Raw genomic sequence first — 19,385 nt, forward strand, 5'->3', positions numbered from 1 at the left:
TTTTCTAAGAATGTAAAGCAAATTATGAAGCATAAAATTAGAAGCAATGAAATTTAGTAGTGAAATATTTTATTTCAGTATTTCAATCTCAATAAACAAAATCGATTGTCTTAAGCAGAAAAAAGATTACCTTTTTCATGTATTTGTGGGGGAAATGCTAGTAGAATCAATCCCTAATTCAGAAATGGAAGTTCGTTTTTTTTCTTTTTTCTTTTTTTTTTTTTTTTTCAAATTTAATTCGTTTTTATTAGTATCAATTTGAATCAAGTGTACGAAAATAAGACAGATATTATCAAAACCTGGTAAGAATATACGACTGGCAACAAAACAGCATCACCTTTGCAGTTAAAAAATACTACACTTTATAATTTTCGATTGAAAAAAAGGTACAGTTAAAGAAAAAAAAAATATTTTCAAAAGCTTGGAACAATTAGACTTGATTAGCTATTATCTGCATTTTATTCATTTTGTAACGAGTTTTAAAATTCAATAAATATTCCTATCTATTCTGTACCTATATATTCTGAATTCTTATCTATACTGTATTTCTTTTAGACAAATTTTAAATATATTTTCGGAAAATAACTATAATGGACTAATATTAATTACCATTGAAAATCTAGTCTCCAAACAATGCGCTTAATCAAGATATATAATCAATTAGCAGAAATTGTACTTAAATACCGTGCTTTTATAACTAAAGAATACATCATTTGCAAAAATCTTTGTAGATTTATGCTTAATTGAATGCGTATCTCTAAGTGCTTCTTAATAAAATAATTAGCAAAAGCTAGATAAATCACCCTCTTGATTGCTAGTTTACCGAACGTGGCTTTACATTTCTGTGTTTATAAATAGCAGTCTTCCTGTCTGAATGGTAAATGAACACTATGATCATACATGTCAAACAGATGAAAATCATATCCTTCAACCGGACATTGCGCATAGAATGAACATGTATATCTTATTGTTGATTTGTACATTGTGTACTCTCATGTCTACGAGAAAAGAAATCCTCCTAATGCAATGCTGTAGGTAGATTTACAAGTCAGACAACGTCGGTGGATCCCATACAAGTTAAATGAGGCATTCTATCTCTGGCAGCATTCTCAATTGCACAGCGAACAAGCGGAAAACTTGGAACAAAGCAAAAGGGTAGTCTGAAGTTACAGAGACCTCCCTAAGAAGTCCTGCTGAAATCTTCAAAAGAAAAACCCGATTATTCTACATCATTGACTTTAGTTGATACTTGCCCGCTTTGTGCATTGTTGGGCAAGATGCTACAAGTGTTCTCTTTGCCATTTTTTTCCCTTGCGTACCTCCAAGGAGATATTTTTTTTGAACACATTTCATGAAAAACATCAATTCTTGGATCAAGAGTAAAGAGGGGATCCTTACCACGCGCTGCAGAATGGGAATATCCCTTTTATGTGATAATAATAAGGGGGGCTTTGAATGGAGGCAGCCGGGAGATGTATACGGGTCAAAATTGTCTCATGTTTCAACTTCAAAAAAAGAAATTACTTTTTTTCTTGCATGAATGAGACGGGGAAGATATTTCATTGGGTTATATGAGTAGAAGAGATGTGATTTGAGATAATTTTAATACGATATTAAAAACATGGTCGAAAACATCAGGACTAAGAATTACAGTAGAGCTCCAATTATCCTGATTGGCCAAGACGAAAACCAATCCGGTTAACGAAAAATCCGAATAATGGGTCAACTTAAAATTAAGGCTATGACAATAACAATAATAGGGAGATTTTTTACGTTTCTCTTAAACGAATCTTTTCTTCTTTAATTTTGTTTTTCAGTACAGAACATATTTTTTTAATTTCAATTGCCGTTAATTTTTAATTATTTCGCTTTATAGAAACAAATTATTGCTTTTACTTTTATAAAGTCAGAACCCTTTTAATTACAAAATAATCAATATAAGTCTCATCTAGCAACCAAATCGTAATTTTAATGCGAAATTAGTAATTATCTTCAATAAATAAGAACATATTTTATTGCGTGTTCCTAAGAATAGCATCAGTTAATTTAAGAAGTCAAATTTTGATGTTGAGCAAATTAAGTCCTGCAGAACAAAAACATTCCCTGAGGTAATTGCGCCATATCTCAATTACAGATCATAGTCCTCTCTCTTTGAAGATATCCTCAAAAAAATATAATGGAAAAAAAAGGACTCAGAAAGTTACACGGATTGTTTCACACGGTCTCAGATTGTCCTTTATGAAAAGAAAAAAATATATATTTCATAATCGGAACTGACACATACACGGCTTTTATAACGCAATCAGTCACCATGATGCTTGATGTTGATGAAGAGGCGAAGATTAATTGAGTTGGCGCTTTTTATTAGTTTGCCTTTTCATTTCTTTTAGCGTCTATGTATGGATAGGTGAGAGACACATCTCTTGGCGTGGACTTTTCGTTCACAACCTTTCAATCATTCATGTGTTGGCGTCTTAACAATAAGAAAATTATCCCAAATACCAATTTTGATGTGCGAAATGCCAATGCTTGGCGATTGAATGTGATTTGAACATAATGTCAGTTCTGTTTTTGATGAAAGAAAAAAAGTGCCGACAATCGTGATTTAATTTTTTAAATGCTAGTTATATAGATTGAATAATTTATTAGTTATTATCTGAATTGCATTATTTATTTGTATGACTTAAAACCAGAAAATAACATAGTTTTAAGGCATTTAAATTTTTTTTTTCAAGTAGTCAAATGTACATACATATCATGAATTCTAAATTTGGACTAAATAGAACGACACTGGATTTGCCCTAAATAGAACAAACTAACATGTATGTTAATAATTCTTCGAAATTAACACAAAGTCACTGTTAAGTAAATGTTTTGTGCAAATAATTTTTAGTTTTTTACTGTATATTATTATTTGTTTACATCCCATATAGTTTCAATTTTTAGAAATATCGAAGTATTTTTATTATCATTTGTATAGATTTATTTACTTTGATTTCTAAATTATCATAAAACTCTACTTAAAAATCCATCCAACTTAATAACTAATTGAAGGTTAATATTGTAGGGCAACTTATTTTTAGAATCTGATTTTGGCATCAAATTAAGTAATTTCATAGTTTTGAGTATTTCTAAGTAATTATTATCTTCCATACTATGCATACCCACACGAAGAAAAAAATTCTGGTGAAATTACTTTAATGTATGGTAATGACATTTCTTGTCAAAGGAAATCATAATTCTGTTTAATAAACTATAATATATGGTATTTAAACCAGTCATATGGTAATCTATCCGTAACGGTTTACAGGAAATTTTGGTTTTCAAAATTATTGTTCTTTTTACCACACACATTTAGTAAAAATTACAAAAATAAAAAATAAATTTAACTAAATATATGGTTTTTTATGCCATGATAAAAATTACCCAATTTTGCACTTATTTACAAGTTTTATCACACATCATAAAATCATATTTTATTGTTAACTTTTGCATTTTATTCACTTATTATATAAAACTGATACATATTATGTTAAGCTGATACCCCATATTTTATTGACTTATTTAAGCGTATTAATCTAATACTTTATTTAAAAGAAAATAACTACCTCTTTATTTAAGCTTCAGAGGTCAAGAAAACTTGATTGAACACAATAGGCCTTGGCCCTCCGTGGGCTGTCTCGCCACTGAGTTTCGTTTCTTTTCAAAGGAATTAACTATAGATCAATGAAGATGACCATTTTGTTATTATTGCATTTATGCCTACACTCGGAAAAAAAGTATAATCAAAACTATCAGAATATGGTAAAATTTACCGTGTTTCTGTCTCTAAGGGAACATCAAAAAGCTCGGTACCGAAGTGTCTTTGGTAATGACTTTGGTTTAAAAACATAATAGACCTCTGTGACTTGAGACTACAAGCATAATTACAACATTTCCTTCTAGAGATTTCTAATAGTTCACAATTTTGATGTCTANATTTTGGTAAATTAATAAAGATAAATAGCACTTATTAAGAAGAACTTTAAATTTTATTAGTAACTATTAAAACACTATCAAAGTAGCTTTGACATCCATAATTAGTTTGATTTGGAAAATTAGAATCAGGAGAAAAGAACTTTCTATTTTGCTTACTTTGGTACTTTTCGAATAGCTGGGGATTGGTAGATTCAACTATTTTTTATTTACTTTTTTTTCTCGTTTTTTTATGTTATTTCTTTTTTTTTTATGTTCCTTAATTTTCTTTGTGAGGGTCTGTTTTTTTCAGCGTTCAAAGAATATAAATAAAGTAAAGATTGTAAAAAATTTTAAAAAATATGTATATTGTCGGAAGTCTACATTTTTCGGCGACTTTCGCTTACAATCTGCTAATCGAAAAGTACCCAAAATTCGTAATTTCTTGTGCAGGAGAGTTTTTTGAACATTTAAATTCGTTTCTATTAACTTATGGTCTCGATGATGATTTCATCGCAGGGAGTGCCTGATTTCGAATGAAGGTGGCACAACGAAGGAGCCGGTATATTGATAGAAAATTTAAAAATGAAAACAATGAAAATAATGAAAAATATAATAATGACAACCGACGTCATCAGGGGGTACCAGCCCCGGAAATCATAAAAATACAAAACCTTTTCTATTGAGAGAGCACTGAACTTAACCAAACTCTCAATTATGGTTAAGGATTTTCGTGTGTAGTGTGCTTTTGTTTTAGCAAAGGAATATTTTTAAGTAGGTCGTTTGAAAAATATTTTTCCTTTTGTATTAGTTTATGTATTTTAATTTTGTATTTTGTTTTTGTATTCTCTCTTCCTGAACTTCTTGTAAAACCTTTGAGGTGCAAAGAGCAAATCTTAGACATTTGTCGTGCTCTCTCAATAGAAAAGGTTTTGTATTTGTATGACTTCCGGGGCTGGTACCCCCTGACGACGTCGGTTGTCATTATTATATTTTTCATAATTTTCGTTGTTTTCCTTTTTTTTTAAATTTTCTTTTGGTTTCAATTTTCTTGTGGAATTTCTGCTGCATTGCACAAGTTTCGTTGGGAATTGTAGTTTTTAATTGTTTTTTGCATGATTTTTTATTTCTCTTTTTATTACCGGTATATTGATAGCAACTTTCCCCTAAAAGAATAATTTTTTTAATATTGTCTTATGTTGTGATCATTTAAGTTTCGCACTGTTGGAATACATGATAAATTTTTCTTGTAAGATAAGTAAAATTTCGGACTTGCATTATAAATAAAATTTACTCTTGTGTAAATGTTATGAGGAAATGTGAATGTTGCTTCAAATTTTATATTATGACTTTCATTCTAAATATAAGTAGACATTTAATATAAAAATATACGGTAATATAAGATATAACGCTTTATTAAATTCGAATTGTAAAATGTTACAAATTACATAATAACTTTTACCTTTAGGGTTTACTCTCTTTAGCTAAATAAAGTCACATAAGATCAATGCATCAGATATAGTATAATATCACTTTTTTATTTTGTTTCATGGAGTACGTAATAAAGTTTGTATTTAGCACTTTTATCATTAAATATACTGTTCAGTAGCACAAGTATGGAGCTTGTATCACTAAACAGTACATTTAGCCAACCACGATAATTGTAAATTTTTGTTTTATTCAATGTAATATTTCTACTATTTTACTTTTTACTACAGGTATTATGCAATGCTAATAAGCTACAAAAAGAAACAAGTCATAAACCTTGATTAATGACAACCTAGTTATGGAAAAATGTTTGTAAAGTCAGTTTAGTTTATTCATTAAACATAAATCTTTTCATACTTGTGATGAAAGTTCAACTATTTGTTAACATAAAAGATAGATGGACAAAACGAATTTTACCAATATTCAATACTTTGTCAGCTTGGCTTCTAAAAATTTCTTAGTTCAATTATTTCTGTTTTGTAACTAAAAAATGTCTTGTTTTTATGCTTGAGTTCATTAGAAATACTTGGGGCACGATTAATTCTAGTCAAATCGAAAATTATCTACCAAACTTCATGGGTCTGAAGTATCTTCAGTTGAAGGAGTGCACTCTCAGAAATAAAACTCTCTCTTTTGACTAATCAGCAATCCTTGAGACTTTTAATAATATTGTCTGGAAATCACGCGATTTGTGACATAACATGAACTCTCAAATATATCACGTAAATTCTTCCTCAACTGGAAACCTCTTCGTAATATGCTGTGGCAGATTATTGACTAGTATGACGAAACTAGAATGAAGACTATCGAAAATAAAGTGAGCCGACTGGACAGTTTTGGTACTGTGGGAGATTATTGACTAGTATGACGAAACTAGAATGAAGACTATCGAAAATTAAGTGACGAAGTAAGCCGACTGGACAGTTTTGGTACTGTGGGAGTTTAATTGACTAGTATGACGAAACTAGAATGAAGACTATCGAAAATAAAGTGACGAGATAAGCCGACTGGACAGTTTTGGTACTGTAGGAAATTATTAACTAGTATGACGAAACTGGAATGAAGACTATCGAAAATAAAGTGACGAAGTAAGCCGACTGGACAGTTTTGGTACTGTGGGAGTTTAATTGACTAGAATGACGAAACTCGAATGAAGACTATCGAAAATAAGGTGACAAAATAAGCCGACTGGACAGTTTTGGTACTGTGGGAGTTTAATTGACTAGAATGACGAAACTAGAATGAAGACTATCAAAAATAAAGTGATGAAGTGAGCCGACAGGACAGCTTTGGTCGTCAAGGAGTCCTCGTATCAGGAAAATCCCGGGATTGAATCCGTTTTTGCACATCTGTGTAATTTTTATCTCTGTTCTATCTGTCTTTCTTGTGTTGTTAGGGCAACATCGTTCTACCTATATGGTGCCCGAGATAAAGCGATTAGAAAAGTTAAATATTTTAGGCAACACGATTTTTTTTATTTCTCTATTTATTTATTTTTGTTGAAAAAATTGATTGATGAAATATTTCTTTAATTTTGACGAAATTCATTTATTCAGTTCCTCGAAGAATTGACGATATTTAAAACAACATTTAGAAACTATACTTTAAAGTAAACTAAATGTAAAAGAAATTTTCTTTTGTTTGACTAAAGCAAAAAACGTAGGACGCATCACTTCTATCACCACCGAATAATCCCTCCCACTTTTTCAAAAGTGATACATCCTGCTTTACTTTATTTTTTTGTACTCTGACGTTCTGACATAAAAAGATTTTCTTTATCATTTTTAATTCACCTAAAAATCGCAATCTCTAATATTTTTATTTCATTTTTTCGTATTTCACTTTTTTCTTTCACTTTTAAAGCGATGTACCATTTTCTTAATATATTGCCGAATGATTTACCTGATGATATATCTAAAAGGAATAGAGATTGTGTTATTTAACATGAAAAAATAACGGAAAGAGTATTTTAAAAATCTTTATTGTCGTTATTTATTTGACAAGAGAGAAACTCTTATTTTAATATAAACTAAGAAATTTGTATGTACATAACAAAGACAGAAACAGGTATACATTTACAATTATTTCATATACATTCAATTTTATTAAGATGAAAAAACACAGCATCTCATAACTTTTGGGTGAGGGGTAAAATTGTTAAAACTTAGATTTTAATCATGAAAAAGGGCTTCACGAATATGAATATTTCGAGTAAGACCATGACAGGGGTAATTGTTGAAAATTCTATCAATCATCATCATCAGTTTTTAGAAAATAAGGAAAAATAACATCTCTTAATAGAAAAATAATAAATCATTACTGCTCATTTTTAATAACAAAAATAAGAAAATTAAATTATGTAGAGTACCACTAGCGATTAAAGTGATGAGCACAGTAGAAAAAAAAATTAAGTTATATTTTAACTGCATTTAAAAAAATCAATTTTAGAGTGCAACAAAGAGTTGGTAATGTATTTTTGCATGAAATAACGTCTTAATATTTAGTTGAAAACTAACTTTCTATCTTTACAACCGATTACTACATGCACTGGGAAAAAAAGCGTAGTCAAAAATACCAATATATGGTAAAATTTACCGTATTTCTGGCTCTATGGGCACACCAAAAAGCTCGGTCATTTTCACCGAAGCAATTTGGTAATGATTTTGGTAAAAGTAAAAATAAAATATGATTTTATTACCATACTGGTTGGTAGTAATTGCGGTAAAAATTAATAATTTTATCATTATACCTTAGACTATGATATAATGATAAAGATTTATTCCTGAAAAAACGATTTATTCCGCTTCATTTACTTTTCAGCTCTGTATTTGTTACTAAATGTTTGGTAATAAGAACTATAATTTTTAAAACCAGAGCTTCCCGCTTGCCGTTTCCCTATGAGTGGGAAAAAATATCAAATGAATGGTTTAAATACCATATATTTTTCTTTATTAATCCAAAATTATAGTTTGTTTGTTTTTACCAGAAATGTAATTGCGTTACAGTACCGCAAATTTTACCAGAATTTTTTCTTCATGTGTTTATATCCATAAATTTGAATGCCTTAAAGTTTTTGCATAATATAATATTCTTTCACAAATCTCTTCGAGTAATATTCATCTTACGTTACATAGATATTATTGAAACATTTAAAAATATATTTCTTTCTACATTGCATGATGTTCTTGGGATGTAGGAATGAATATTTCTTGAAAAAAATGGATGAATATTTCCTGAACGGAAAAACTTTATTTTTATAAGTTTGAAAATAAAAGATTGCTTCAAATTTAAAACAAGAAAGGAAGAAAAAAATGAGCAGAGACTCAGAAAAGCTATTGTTTTATAACCTTCTTACAAACTATTTTTTGGCTTGCACTAAAATTTTTATGATGAGATTTTAATTTTGTAGTCCATGTAGTGTAATTTTGCAATCGAGAGTTTTTAATTTTGTTCGAGTTGATATTGGTGGGGCCTTCGAGCTCATTATAAGCGAGTTCAACTATAAAAATCACAAAATAATAATAATAATAATAATTTTCCGTAAACACTTTACAATTTTATTAAATTTTACTGGATTATTCACAGAAAACTTTCTCAAAAACTCCTCGAATAAGTTCCGTGAAATAAGATTTTCAAAAAAAAAAAAAAAAAAAAAAAAAAAAAAAAAAAAAAAAAAAGGGGAAAGCTATAGTTTAAAATATCTGACAGATATAAACTGCCATTATTTTCCTGCTACTTTATAAATTTAATGTTTAGAGTAATTACTCTTAAATCAAAAAATATAATTAGAAATAAAATTAACTATTGAAACATTGCTAAGATATATCGTTCACTGCATTCGTGTGCTTTTATATTGAAAAAAAATTAGTTACAAACGATAACTTTTCCAAATAATTAAAATAAGAGAGCACTCTTCTTCACTAAGAACTTAAAAGAAAATGCAACTCATTTTCTGAAATAATGACTAATTTATAATGCTTTTGAAAATATTTATGAAAAGGGTATTTCAATATTCGTAAAGCTTACTCTAAATTAGGACTTACTTAGTTGATACTGATAATGAATAAGTATAGCTAAGAAACATTGGTACTCTTTTAGAACAAGTGCATGGCTCAATGCTAAAAGGAAAAACTAAATACTTTATTTATGATAATAGTTCTATGTGAAATCTTCAGATCACTTGTTACAGATAAGAGTTCTCAATAAAAAGAAGAAGAAAAATACAAGCCAATAGAACGAGACATTAACATAGAATTTTTTTTAAGGCTGTTGAGTATTGAAATAATACTAAAATTAATGTATTTTTTCAAAAATAACAAAGGTTGAAAGTGGATAAACTATATAAATTTAAAGGTAAGAAGTAGTATTTTTATAGTCATTTAAGAACTACAAAAACTGTTGAAGAATCAGATACGTTTATTGTATTTAAAAGTTTTCTTTGAGTTACATAAAACTTGCTGCTGATTGCCGTTAATGACGTAATCAATTTAGAAAGTAACTTTAAACAAAACAAACAACAAGATGTCTAATACTATATCTATTCAACAAATAGCTTTAATAAAACATAAGCACAAACATAAATTAGTTCTTTCTCACTTATTGCAACTGGGGTTTCATTTTTTAAAAGAACATGCAATGCTGAAGCACCAAGATTTAGAAAATCGAACAACTCTCCTCATCGTTTTGACTCTTCATAAGTGTCACGCAAAAGAAGAAAAAAACTTAATAAAACTCATAAATGTTACATCTATAATTACAAATTGCACATACGAATTTCATCAAAAAGCAAACTTTCACATCAACAAAATGTTAAGTTTGGCTCAAGTCCAACTGTATCATTCTCAAGCATGTGAAATACGTTCTCTATGAAGAATTGAGGCCAGAGGATCATGCCTGTGGTGGTGTTGGCTTAGATTCAGGCTTTGTCTTTGCTCAGGAGGATGTAAGCTGCCAGGCGTATGATGATGGTGCCTGGGTGAGGGCGTCCGGCTAGATTCTGAAGTCGTAGATACGGGTGCCGGACTCAGACAACGAGGCGATCCGGGAGAACTGGCCCCATCGAAAGATCCAAAACTACCGTTTGTATTTTCTCCATCGTCTGTCGTCTCACCAGGACCCCCTCTGTGGTGATCCGAAGATGAAGAGGATAGTCTATGGTGAAGAGGGCCCCCTCCGTTGTGGACCCCCTGTGATCCCACATGGTGGGTGCCATGGGACCCTCGCTGAGATGCCCCTCCTGAATTGTGGTGATGAGACAGCTGTTGCTGCTGCATTTGCTGTTGCAAAAGTCTGCTAAAAGAAAAATTATTTTAGAAATATTTTACTAATACGCAAAATAACAGTTAAAATTACATAATTTTTAAAATGACATAATATTTCAAACTATAAATAATTGTTGCACACAGAAATTATAGAAAAATCTCCCAAAGCCAAAGCAAAATGGATGAAATAAAATTACTATATAAATATTATAACTTAAAAAATGCATCGAGTAAAAAAGTATGGTTAAAACTTAACAAAATATGATAAAATTTACCATGTTTCTGACTCAATAGGAACACCAAAAAGTTTGGAAATTTTTACCAAAATGCTTTTGAAAGTATTTTGATAAAATTAACAATGAAATATAGTTTAATAAAACAAAAATTGGCAATGCTATTATCATATCTTCGAGCATAACAAAAACACCATTTATCCTGTTACACTTTTCAGTTTTTTTTTCTTTTTTTTTTTGCTAAATGTGTAAGAATAAAAACTAGAACTTCCGGTTGACCGTTACTATATGAATGAAAAAATTGCGAAGTGAATGGTTTATATCCTGCAGATTTTGGTTTTTAATACTAGAACTATACATATTTTTTTACCAGAAATATCAGTAAAATACAGTACGGTAATTTGATCAGAATTTTTTTCTTTGTACACAGGGTTCTTGAAAAGGACTCCAAGGTTTCATAACCTCTTCAGAATTAGTATGGAAATGCTTCTTGCGAAAAAGAATGCTTTTTGCAATGAAATCTACTGAAATAATATTAGTTTTTTTTTCTGCATATTATCATTACGGTGAAAAAATGACAGATTTGATTCAACTGAAATATGAATTACTGTCACAATCTGAAACTAATTAAACTGATAGTTTAGTAGACATAACCGAAAAATAGTAATCTTGATGTCTATTGAGTCTGAATATAGGTATTAGAAGGGATATAAACCTCCAAACTTTTCGTCAATTTTCGCACCAAAACTATGTTTATAAGTGTTTATTTGCTAATTTGCTATTAGCAAATTTGCTAAACACGCTAATTTGCTTTACATGTAAATTGTTCAAATCTGGCATTATTTCTTACATCCCCAAATATTAGTATTACCAGCTAATATTTAAGGTAATTTCTTAACTCTGCTTTTGCACAATGCATATACTATATATACCTTAAAAACCAACGATACTAGATACTTGAGGTACCTTTATCATAAAAATAAAAGAAATTAACTTTTACATAACGCGCAAGTCAGTGTAAAACATAGCTGTTAGAAGATTCCACAGAAATTCGCTACGGAGTATGCGCACAAAAATACTTATAAATTTTATTTATTAAGCCTCAAAAATAGTTTTTTTTCGCGTTATTAATCATGAAGCTTTTTGACAATATTTAGAGAAGTTATTGAATCAATAACAATTTAGTATTACTGTTTTTACGTGTCTGAAAATACTGGAAGTTAAACTACGTGATATAGAAAGCTCATGCAAAATGACTTATAAACAAAGGTATTGCTTTTCGACATAAAACAACACTTTTATTCATTGTTATTTTTTATTTAAAAATGCATGAAAGGTGCATTACAGCAAATGCATCAAAAGAACTCGATTTATCGAAACGCTACAATCTACATTCGTGATAGAAAACTCTAAACAAGAACGACTTCAATACAATACCCTCGCTGATAACCCTCTAATTTACAAACTATCTCTCATTGTGTTGGTTCGATTTTGTATTTACGTTACAAATACATAGAAAAGAATCCTAAACAAAAAATGAATAGACTATTTTTTTTTTACTTTCTCTATTGTATTGAAATTGATGATTTCAAATATCGAAAAGAATGTATAACTATCAAAAATAATGTTAATCAATGGTGTGTTTATTTGCTGTCTTTTCATTCCCCGTTTTCCATAGTTCACGATATGTTTTATTTTAATCGATAATCATATGAATAGAAATCAAATACTATTCATTTTAAGTAAAGATATAATAAATATAATTGGGTTGTAGTTACTGAGAACGTGATAGCAGCACAAGTGTTGCTCTTTGAAATACTCTTTTATGTACATAAACGTATAATTTATGCATTGTATTTATTTATCAAAGCGAAGTTTTCAGTTTGTCGAATTATAGCATAGTTTAAATGTCCTAAACGTAGTATGTATACCTTATTCTTTTGTAAATTCGGATTTTGAATAGAAAAGAGAAAACGGTTAGCAATTTGACATAAAATTCGATGATCTTAGCAAAAATCGGGTATAAAAAATTAGACAATGCAACTTACATCCAATTTTTTTTTCAATATGCGAAAGAATATATAACTATTAACTAATAATGCTAATCAATAGTGAGTTCATGCAGTGCTTTATTTTTATTCCGCTTTTTTTATAGTTCACAATATGGTTTATTTTAATCGATAAGCATATGAATTGAAATCAAATATTAATTTTAGGCGAAGAAATAATAAATATAATTGGGTTGTAGTTATTGTGAACGTGATAACGAAACAAATTATTAATTATTGTGAGGCTTTTTTTATGCACAGAAACGTCCAATTTATGCATTGTACTTATTTGTACTGTCGAAGTTACTATGGAATTGGCTTTGTGCTGAAACAGAAAAACGGCTAACAATTTGACGCAGAAATATGATTAGCAGCTTGGCATTAAAATATTATTCGACTTAATATTTTATTCAGGCTACAAAATTGGATGACATCAGTATGCACTCTAAAAAATTTCAGATCAAATTACGGTATTAAGTACCGACACTTTACCGGCTAGTTCATTTTACGTAAAATCCAATTTTACCATAATTTGTAATACCGTAATTTTAACAGCTAAATTTATTTAATCAGATTGATTCAGTGATTTTGTGGTAATTACTACTGAAAGAATTGACGGTATATCAAATTTTTTGTTCCGTAATATGTTCCGGTAAAAATGGATTTTACGGTAAAAAGTATCACTATCCTGAGTGCCGATACATTTTTAGAAAGATTTTTAAAAGAGCACGTGACTTAGAAAGAAGGACTTTATCCCGTTAAATATTATATGTATTTTTTTCACTATTTCCTCAAACGTAAACAATCGATTTTACCTAGCAATCTTTTGAAAATAAGAAAATTATATATGAAATTAGTATTTATAAATTTGAAAATTTTGCCGACTGACGCAAAATTAGCAGTTAAATTTTTTTTTTCTGTTTCATTTGCATTCTTTGTTGTTCTATCTCTAATAGTGTGCATTTTGACTCTTTTAACTCCGGTTGTAGTTATTTTAACTTTCAGCCTAACTAATGCTTTTAAAATTATTAAAGTTAGAATCACTAGTTGATAATAATGCACAATTTCTCCAATTTTTTGTATGGTAGAACTTTCATTCTTTCAATCATGACAAAGTAATTTCACTCTATTTTAATTGTAAAAAGATATATAGCGAAGAGCCTTAAAAGCAGACAAATTTCAATAACAGAAACTAAGCAGTCAAATTTCAAAATTATTCCAACAAAAAACTTTAAAAAGAATTCATATTGATAAATTTAGGATCAAATCTTTTCTTAGGGTGAAATAGCACCCAAATAAATTGCAAAAAAATTAAAATATCGTTACACAAAATTAAACTTACAAAACATATAAATTTCTGTATGGTGTGTGCATTGATAAAAATGCAAAATTATGTACTTAATGTGTGGCTGTTAATTCTCAAGAAAATTAAATAGTTCCCACAAGATTTTTTAAATAAAAAAAGAGTATGCTTGAAATTTAAACTAAGACTATCTTCAGAAAGTAAGATCACAATCATATAAATTCTTTACATTACAACTCAAAGTTTGACTAATAAATGCAGAACATCAAATATTGACTTGTGTAAAAATCATTACAAGCATAAAGTTAAACCTTATGTTAAGCATTTAAGTCTCCATACGAGGAAAAAATTCTGGTGAAAATACCGTACTGTATGGCAATGACATTCCTAATAATAATAAACATTAATTCTGGTAATAAAAGTCAAAATGTACGATATTTAAACCATACACGGGATGATTTTTCCGTTCATATGATAGCGGTTAACTGAAAATTCTGGTTTTCAAAATTATAATTCTTATTACCATACATTTTGTAAGAAATATACGAAACTGAAAAATAAATTTATCAGGAAAAGAAAAGGTTTTTATGCCACCCTCTAAGGTATCACGGTAAAATTACCAAATTTTTGTACATTATCCAAATTTTATCACGCGGGGGAGCCATCCCCTTTGCAGAGGATCAAAATTGTGATGGTATGTCTTCGGATCATCCTCAGGGATGTTTCCCAGACCGTCGCCAATAGCCCATTGTGCAGCTCTAGTGCGACGTAAATTAACTACAACAGCAACAAATTTTATCACATATTATAAAATTGTATTTTATTGTTCATTTTACCAAAATCTTTACCAAAACGCATCATTAAAAATTAGTAATAGTTTTTAACGAACATTCTAGTAGTTTCAATCATACTTTTTTTCTCTCAGTACAGGAATTTTCCCGTTTCATTAAAATTATTTTTATAGAAAATTAAGTAGTCAAACTTAAGAACATACAAATGTGATAAAAAGTAGTGACCACACAGTCCAGTTTCCGAAAATTCTACCCAAAAATTGCCAAATTTAAGGCCAAAATACTTTTTGAAAATAAGATTACGATGCAAATTTTAAAAGCGAAAACATCAAAGCTAAAAATTTCGCAGATAAACGAAACGAAACAACTTTTAACCAGTGTGGAGCCTGAATATTGATAGAATCATAAAATTAACTCTTTATGTTAAATTCTATAGAATGGAATTTCTTCATTCTTGAGTTTCCCTTCTCAGAAGTAACTCCAATTAAAACTTGTTCAGTCAAGCTTAAAATTTCTGTGAGATGAACAACTCCGTAATCAGTCACTGACAAAATTTCTCAAACAAGAAAAATTATGAAACTCTATCCGAAGAAGCTATCGATTGCATAACGAGCCAAAACGACGAGGTATCGCCTACACGAGCTCCATTATCGTTAACATATCACCACACATTGGCGTCACGTAGATATTTGATGGAAGTTTCAAACTCACAAACCTAATTTCTGTAACCAATACGTGATTGAAAGCGATGATCGCACCACCCCAATCTTTCCAAAATTCCGCTTTCGCATGTTAAATAGGAAGGAATGAGGATATTGGTGGGGTGTGAGGAATAGTAGCGTTACGAACGCACAATTATCGTTTGCAGTTATGATCTAGGAAAACTACGGATTGCGGTAATTTAAATTGAAGTTTTCCTCCAAAGTTGCCAGGCAGTGCCAGGAATATGAATTTTGGTTATGATTCGCTTTGTGCCCCCAGGGTTGGAGAAAGGAGGGTGTTTCTGAAGCGAGAATTGATTTCAGAATAGAATTATCTTTAATTTAACTTATGGGAAGATACCGATGTATAATTACATTGTTCAGAGATGGAAATTACGTTTGTTTGGATTTTTCTAAAATTATTTTCTGAAGTTTTAAACGAAAAATTGGAGATTTTTCTGTTGAGAAATGAATTTGTTTCCGGTTTTAAACAAAGAAATATTTAATGACAAAAAAGCTAATCATGTTCAGTATTTTCGTGAAAAGATGCATTTAGCGTAAGAATATTGATTTATATTTGTGACAGAAATTCTAATCTTTTTCGAGGTTGCAATATGCAGAGTGTTCAGTAATGATTGCCCTTAACATGTATTTTTAGAATCTTTGTCAAAAATGGAAGAAGAAAAATTGTATGCGCTTCGAACTAATATTTAAAGAAGGATGATACAACAACGTTATCAAAATCTGTCGAATAACAGATTCGGAAATCGGAATGAAAAAATATCAAGATTACATGAAGAAAAAAGTTTTGGCGAAATTACAGTACTGCTTAGCAATGACATATCTGGTAAAAAAAAAAAAAACATAATTCTGGTAACAAAAAACAAAATATGCGGTATTTAAACTATTCATTTGGTGATTTTTCCTCTCATGTATAGTAACGGTTAACCAAAAATACTGGTTTTCAAACTTATAGTTATTATGACCATACATTCAGCAAAAAAATACGAAATTGAAAAGTAAATTGAACTGAATAAATAACTTTTATGCCATGCTCCAAAGTATTATCATAAAATTATCAAGTTTTAACACGTGTATCAAATTTTATCACGTACTATAAAACCATATTTTCTGCAAATTTTGCCAAAATCATTACCCTGGCACTTCGGTAAAATTTACCGTGATTTTTGGTGTCTTTATCGAGACAGAAACACAATAAGTTTTGTTACATTCTGGTAGTTATGACCATACTTTATTTCTCAGTGCAGAGTTTAGAGGTAATTATACGAAAACACTGAATCATTGACTAAACGGGAAAACAGAACGATTTGAATTGATGAGTGATTCTACGAAATTCAGAAATTCGAATTCAGAATACGAATTCTAGTCTTAAAGTTAGTCATACAGTTGTCCTAGCTAATGATATACCAGATTTTGATATCAATATTTCTTAAATGCTGAATTATTAATTGGTGACACCCCACGAATGTTCGTACTTTTTTTATTTATTTTTTAACAATACTTTTTAAAATATGTATAAAGGATAGTCTATTGGGAATATTCTGTGTATGCAGTCGTTAAGTTATGTTGGAAAAAATTGAAGTAAACAATACTTTAAATATGAGTCTTAAACTTATTTGATAACTGAAACTTTAAGGGAAAAAAAATTCGCATTTTAATTGATTTATTACTTTTTTTCATTCGATGAAAGATGCTAACATTTCCATCAATATTTTTCAGGAATAAATGTCGAAACAAAACCATATTTTAAATGTTAATATGGCGCTAACATTCAGTCTTTTACTAATGTATTAGAGACATGTAGGCATATCCGATACATTTTTTAAGAACAAATTTTTGAACGAAAGTCTTATGGTGTTCGTAGAAAGATCTTATAATTTGTGTTTTTAAATTTCGCATATTATATAATGTAATAATAAATTGCTGGGTTTTTGTTCTTTATCATTATAAGAGCAAGGAAAATAAGAAAAAAGCTTTTCGCTTTACTGTAACTTATTAGCATGGGATTAAATACATTGTTTTAATACGTTATATTAAAAAAATATTTTAATATATTTTTCGAAAACACCGTGGTGATAATCATATAACAATATTAAATATTCATGCAACCATATTAAATATAACCATATTAAATACATCAATAGGAAAAAATAAAAATACAGCCACAGTCTTAGCATAACTCAATAAATAAAAAGATATTTATCAAAAAAGCTATAAATGGTTAATTATTTAAACTGTAAAAGTACTATACTATACTATAGTAATCAGATATGAATATTAAGAAATACACAATTAATTATATAATGCAACTAATAAAAATAATTTATAAATTTAATTGTGAAGTCATCTTTATCCAATTTTAAATATACGCTAAAATAATCATTCTTTTTAGAACTATTTTAAAACATCTGTATTAATTAAAATAAGTTATCGTTATTATATATATTTAAACCACTTTCAATATACCTTCAGCAAAAAATATTTAAACATTTAAAATAACTTTAAAACAAAATATTTTACAGTTAACATTATGCTTAACAACAGGTAACTTAACCATAGACAATAAATAAAAGGAATCTAAAGCTAATCAATCACTTAATCAATTAGCACAAAACAATAAAGTTCTCATGTTTAATAAAACAATCAGTATTTCCTCAAATATGATGACAAAACACTTAGGTTTAGATAAACTCTCAACACAACAAGCATTGTAGCTCTCATTTAAAGTGACTAAAAGATCTGTTCCTACAATCAATGGGGTCGACAATTCATAAAAAGTATGAAAAATAACACCAAAGTGTTCACATGGAAGCGAAATCAATGGGCTATTGATTCAGCTGGTACATACAGAGAAAATCTGCCCTTTCCGACCCCATATTTCTCCCATATGAAGGGAGGTGGGCATGGAAATCAATAATAGTAGGGGAAACCGGACAACTGTTTAATAGTAATTACAGCACAGTTTGAGTGTAAAGTAGGGACCAAACAATGGATACAAGAAACTCTGCCAATATGAATCGATGAAATGAAGGCCTGCCCACCACTTCTGCATTTCAAAAACACGCCCTCCCCTGTTCCCCTCACGGCGTGCGCCCTTTTATACCAGTTAAGTCCAATATCTGGAGCTGAGAAAAATAAGACTAGTACGGGACATTTACAGGATAGGCGAAGTTTCTGAAATAAATGATGGGGTTTAGGCCATAAGAGGGGAAAAGTGTAGATAACCGTTTGAGCTCAGGATCGCGAAAGTGTTTTCGAAATAGTTTGTCGATGCATTGTAATTTAATCTCTCTCGTTAATAAATTTTTATGTAGCTCAGAAAGATGTATTTGTGCTTGGAAATAAGTTGTAAAGTTTTCCTTTATTACAGTAAGTAAGAATGCATTTACGTATGTAGCAAAGAATATCAACGTGGTTGTAGCCAAAACAGGGAAACTATTCCTTCCTGAAAATCTGATTACATTGTGCTTTTGAAGTTAGTTCATTATTACTGTTTGTATTTTCGTTTTATTTCATTAATTTTTTCACATATTTTTTTTCAACAAAGGATTGGACGTATGGTAACATTTTCGAAATCTTTCTCGT

General features: G+C 29.5%; 1 protein-coding gene across 2 annotated transcripts in view; it reads right to left on the reverse strand.

Moving 5' to 3' along the window:
• Positions 1–9,864: 9,864 nt before the first annotated feature.
• The window catches only part of LOC107450741 (homeobox protein SIX6-like), a 28,542-nt gene continuing 19,021 nt past the window's right edge, over positions 9,865–19,385 (reverse strand). The window contains exon 2 of one of the 2 annotated variants that reach the window (XM_016066623.3): positions 9,865–10,731. In XM_016066623.3, coding sequence (XP_015922109.1) covers positions 10,284–10,731 — 448 coding nt within the window. In that variant the 3' untranslated portion in view covers positions 9,865–10,283. 2 annotated transcript variants of the gene reach the window in all.

Source organism: Parasteatoda tepidariorum, chromosome 8 (assembly GCF_043381705.1).
Source record: "Parasteatoda tepidariorum isolate YZ-2023 chromosome 8, CAS_Ptep_4.0, whole genome shotgun sequence".
In the NCBI taxonomy this organism is placed as follows: Eukaryota; Metazoa; Arthropoda; class Arachnida; order Araneae; family Theridiidae; genus Parasteatoda; species Parasteatoda tepidariorum.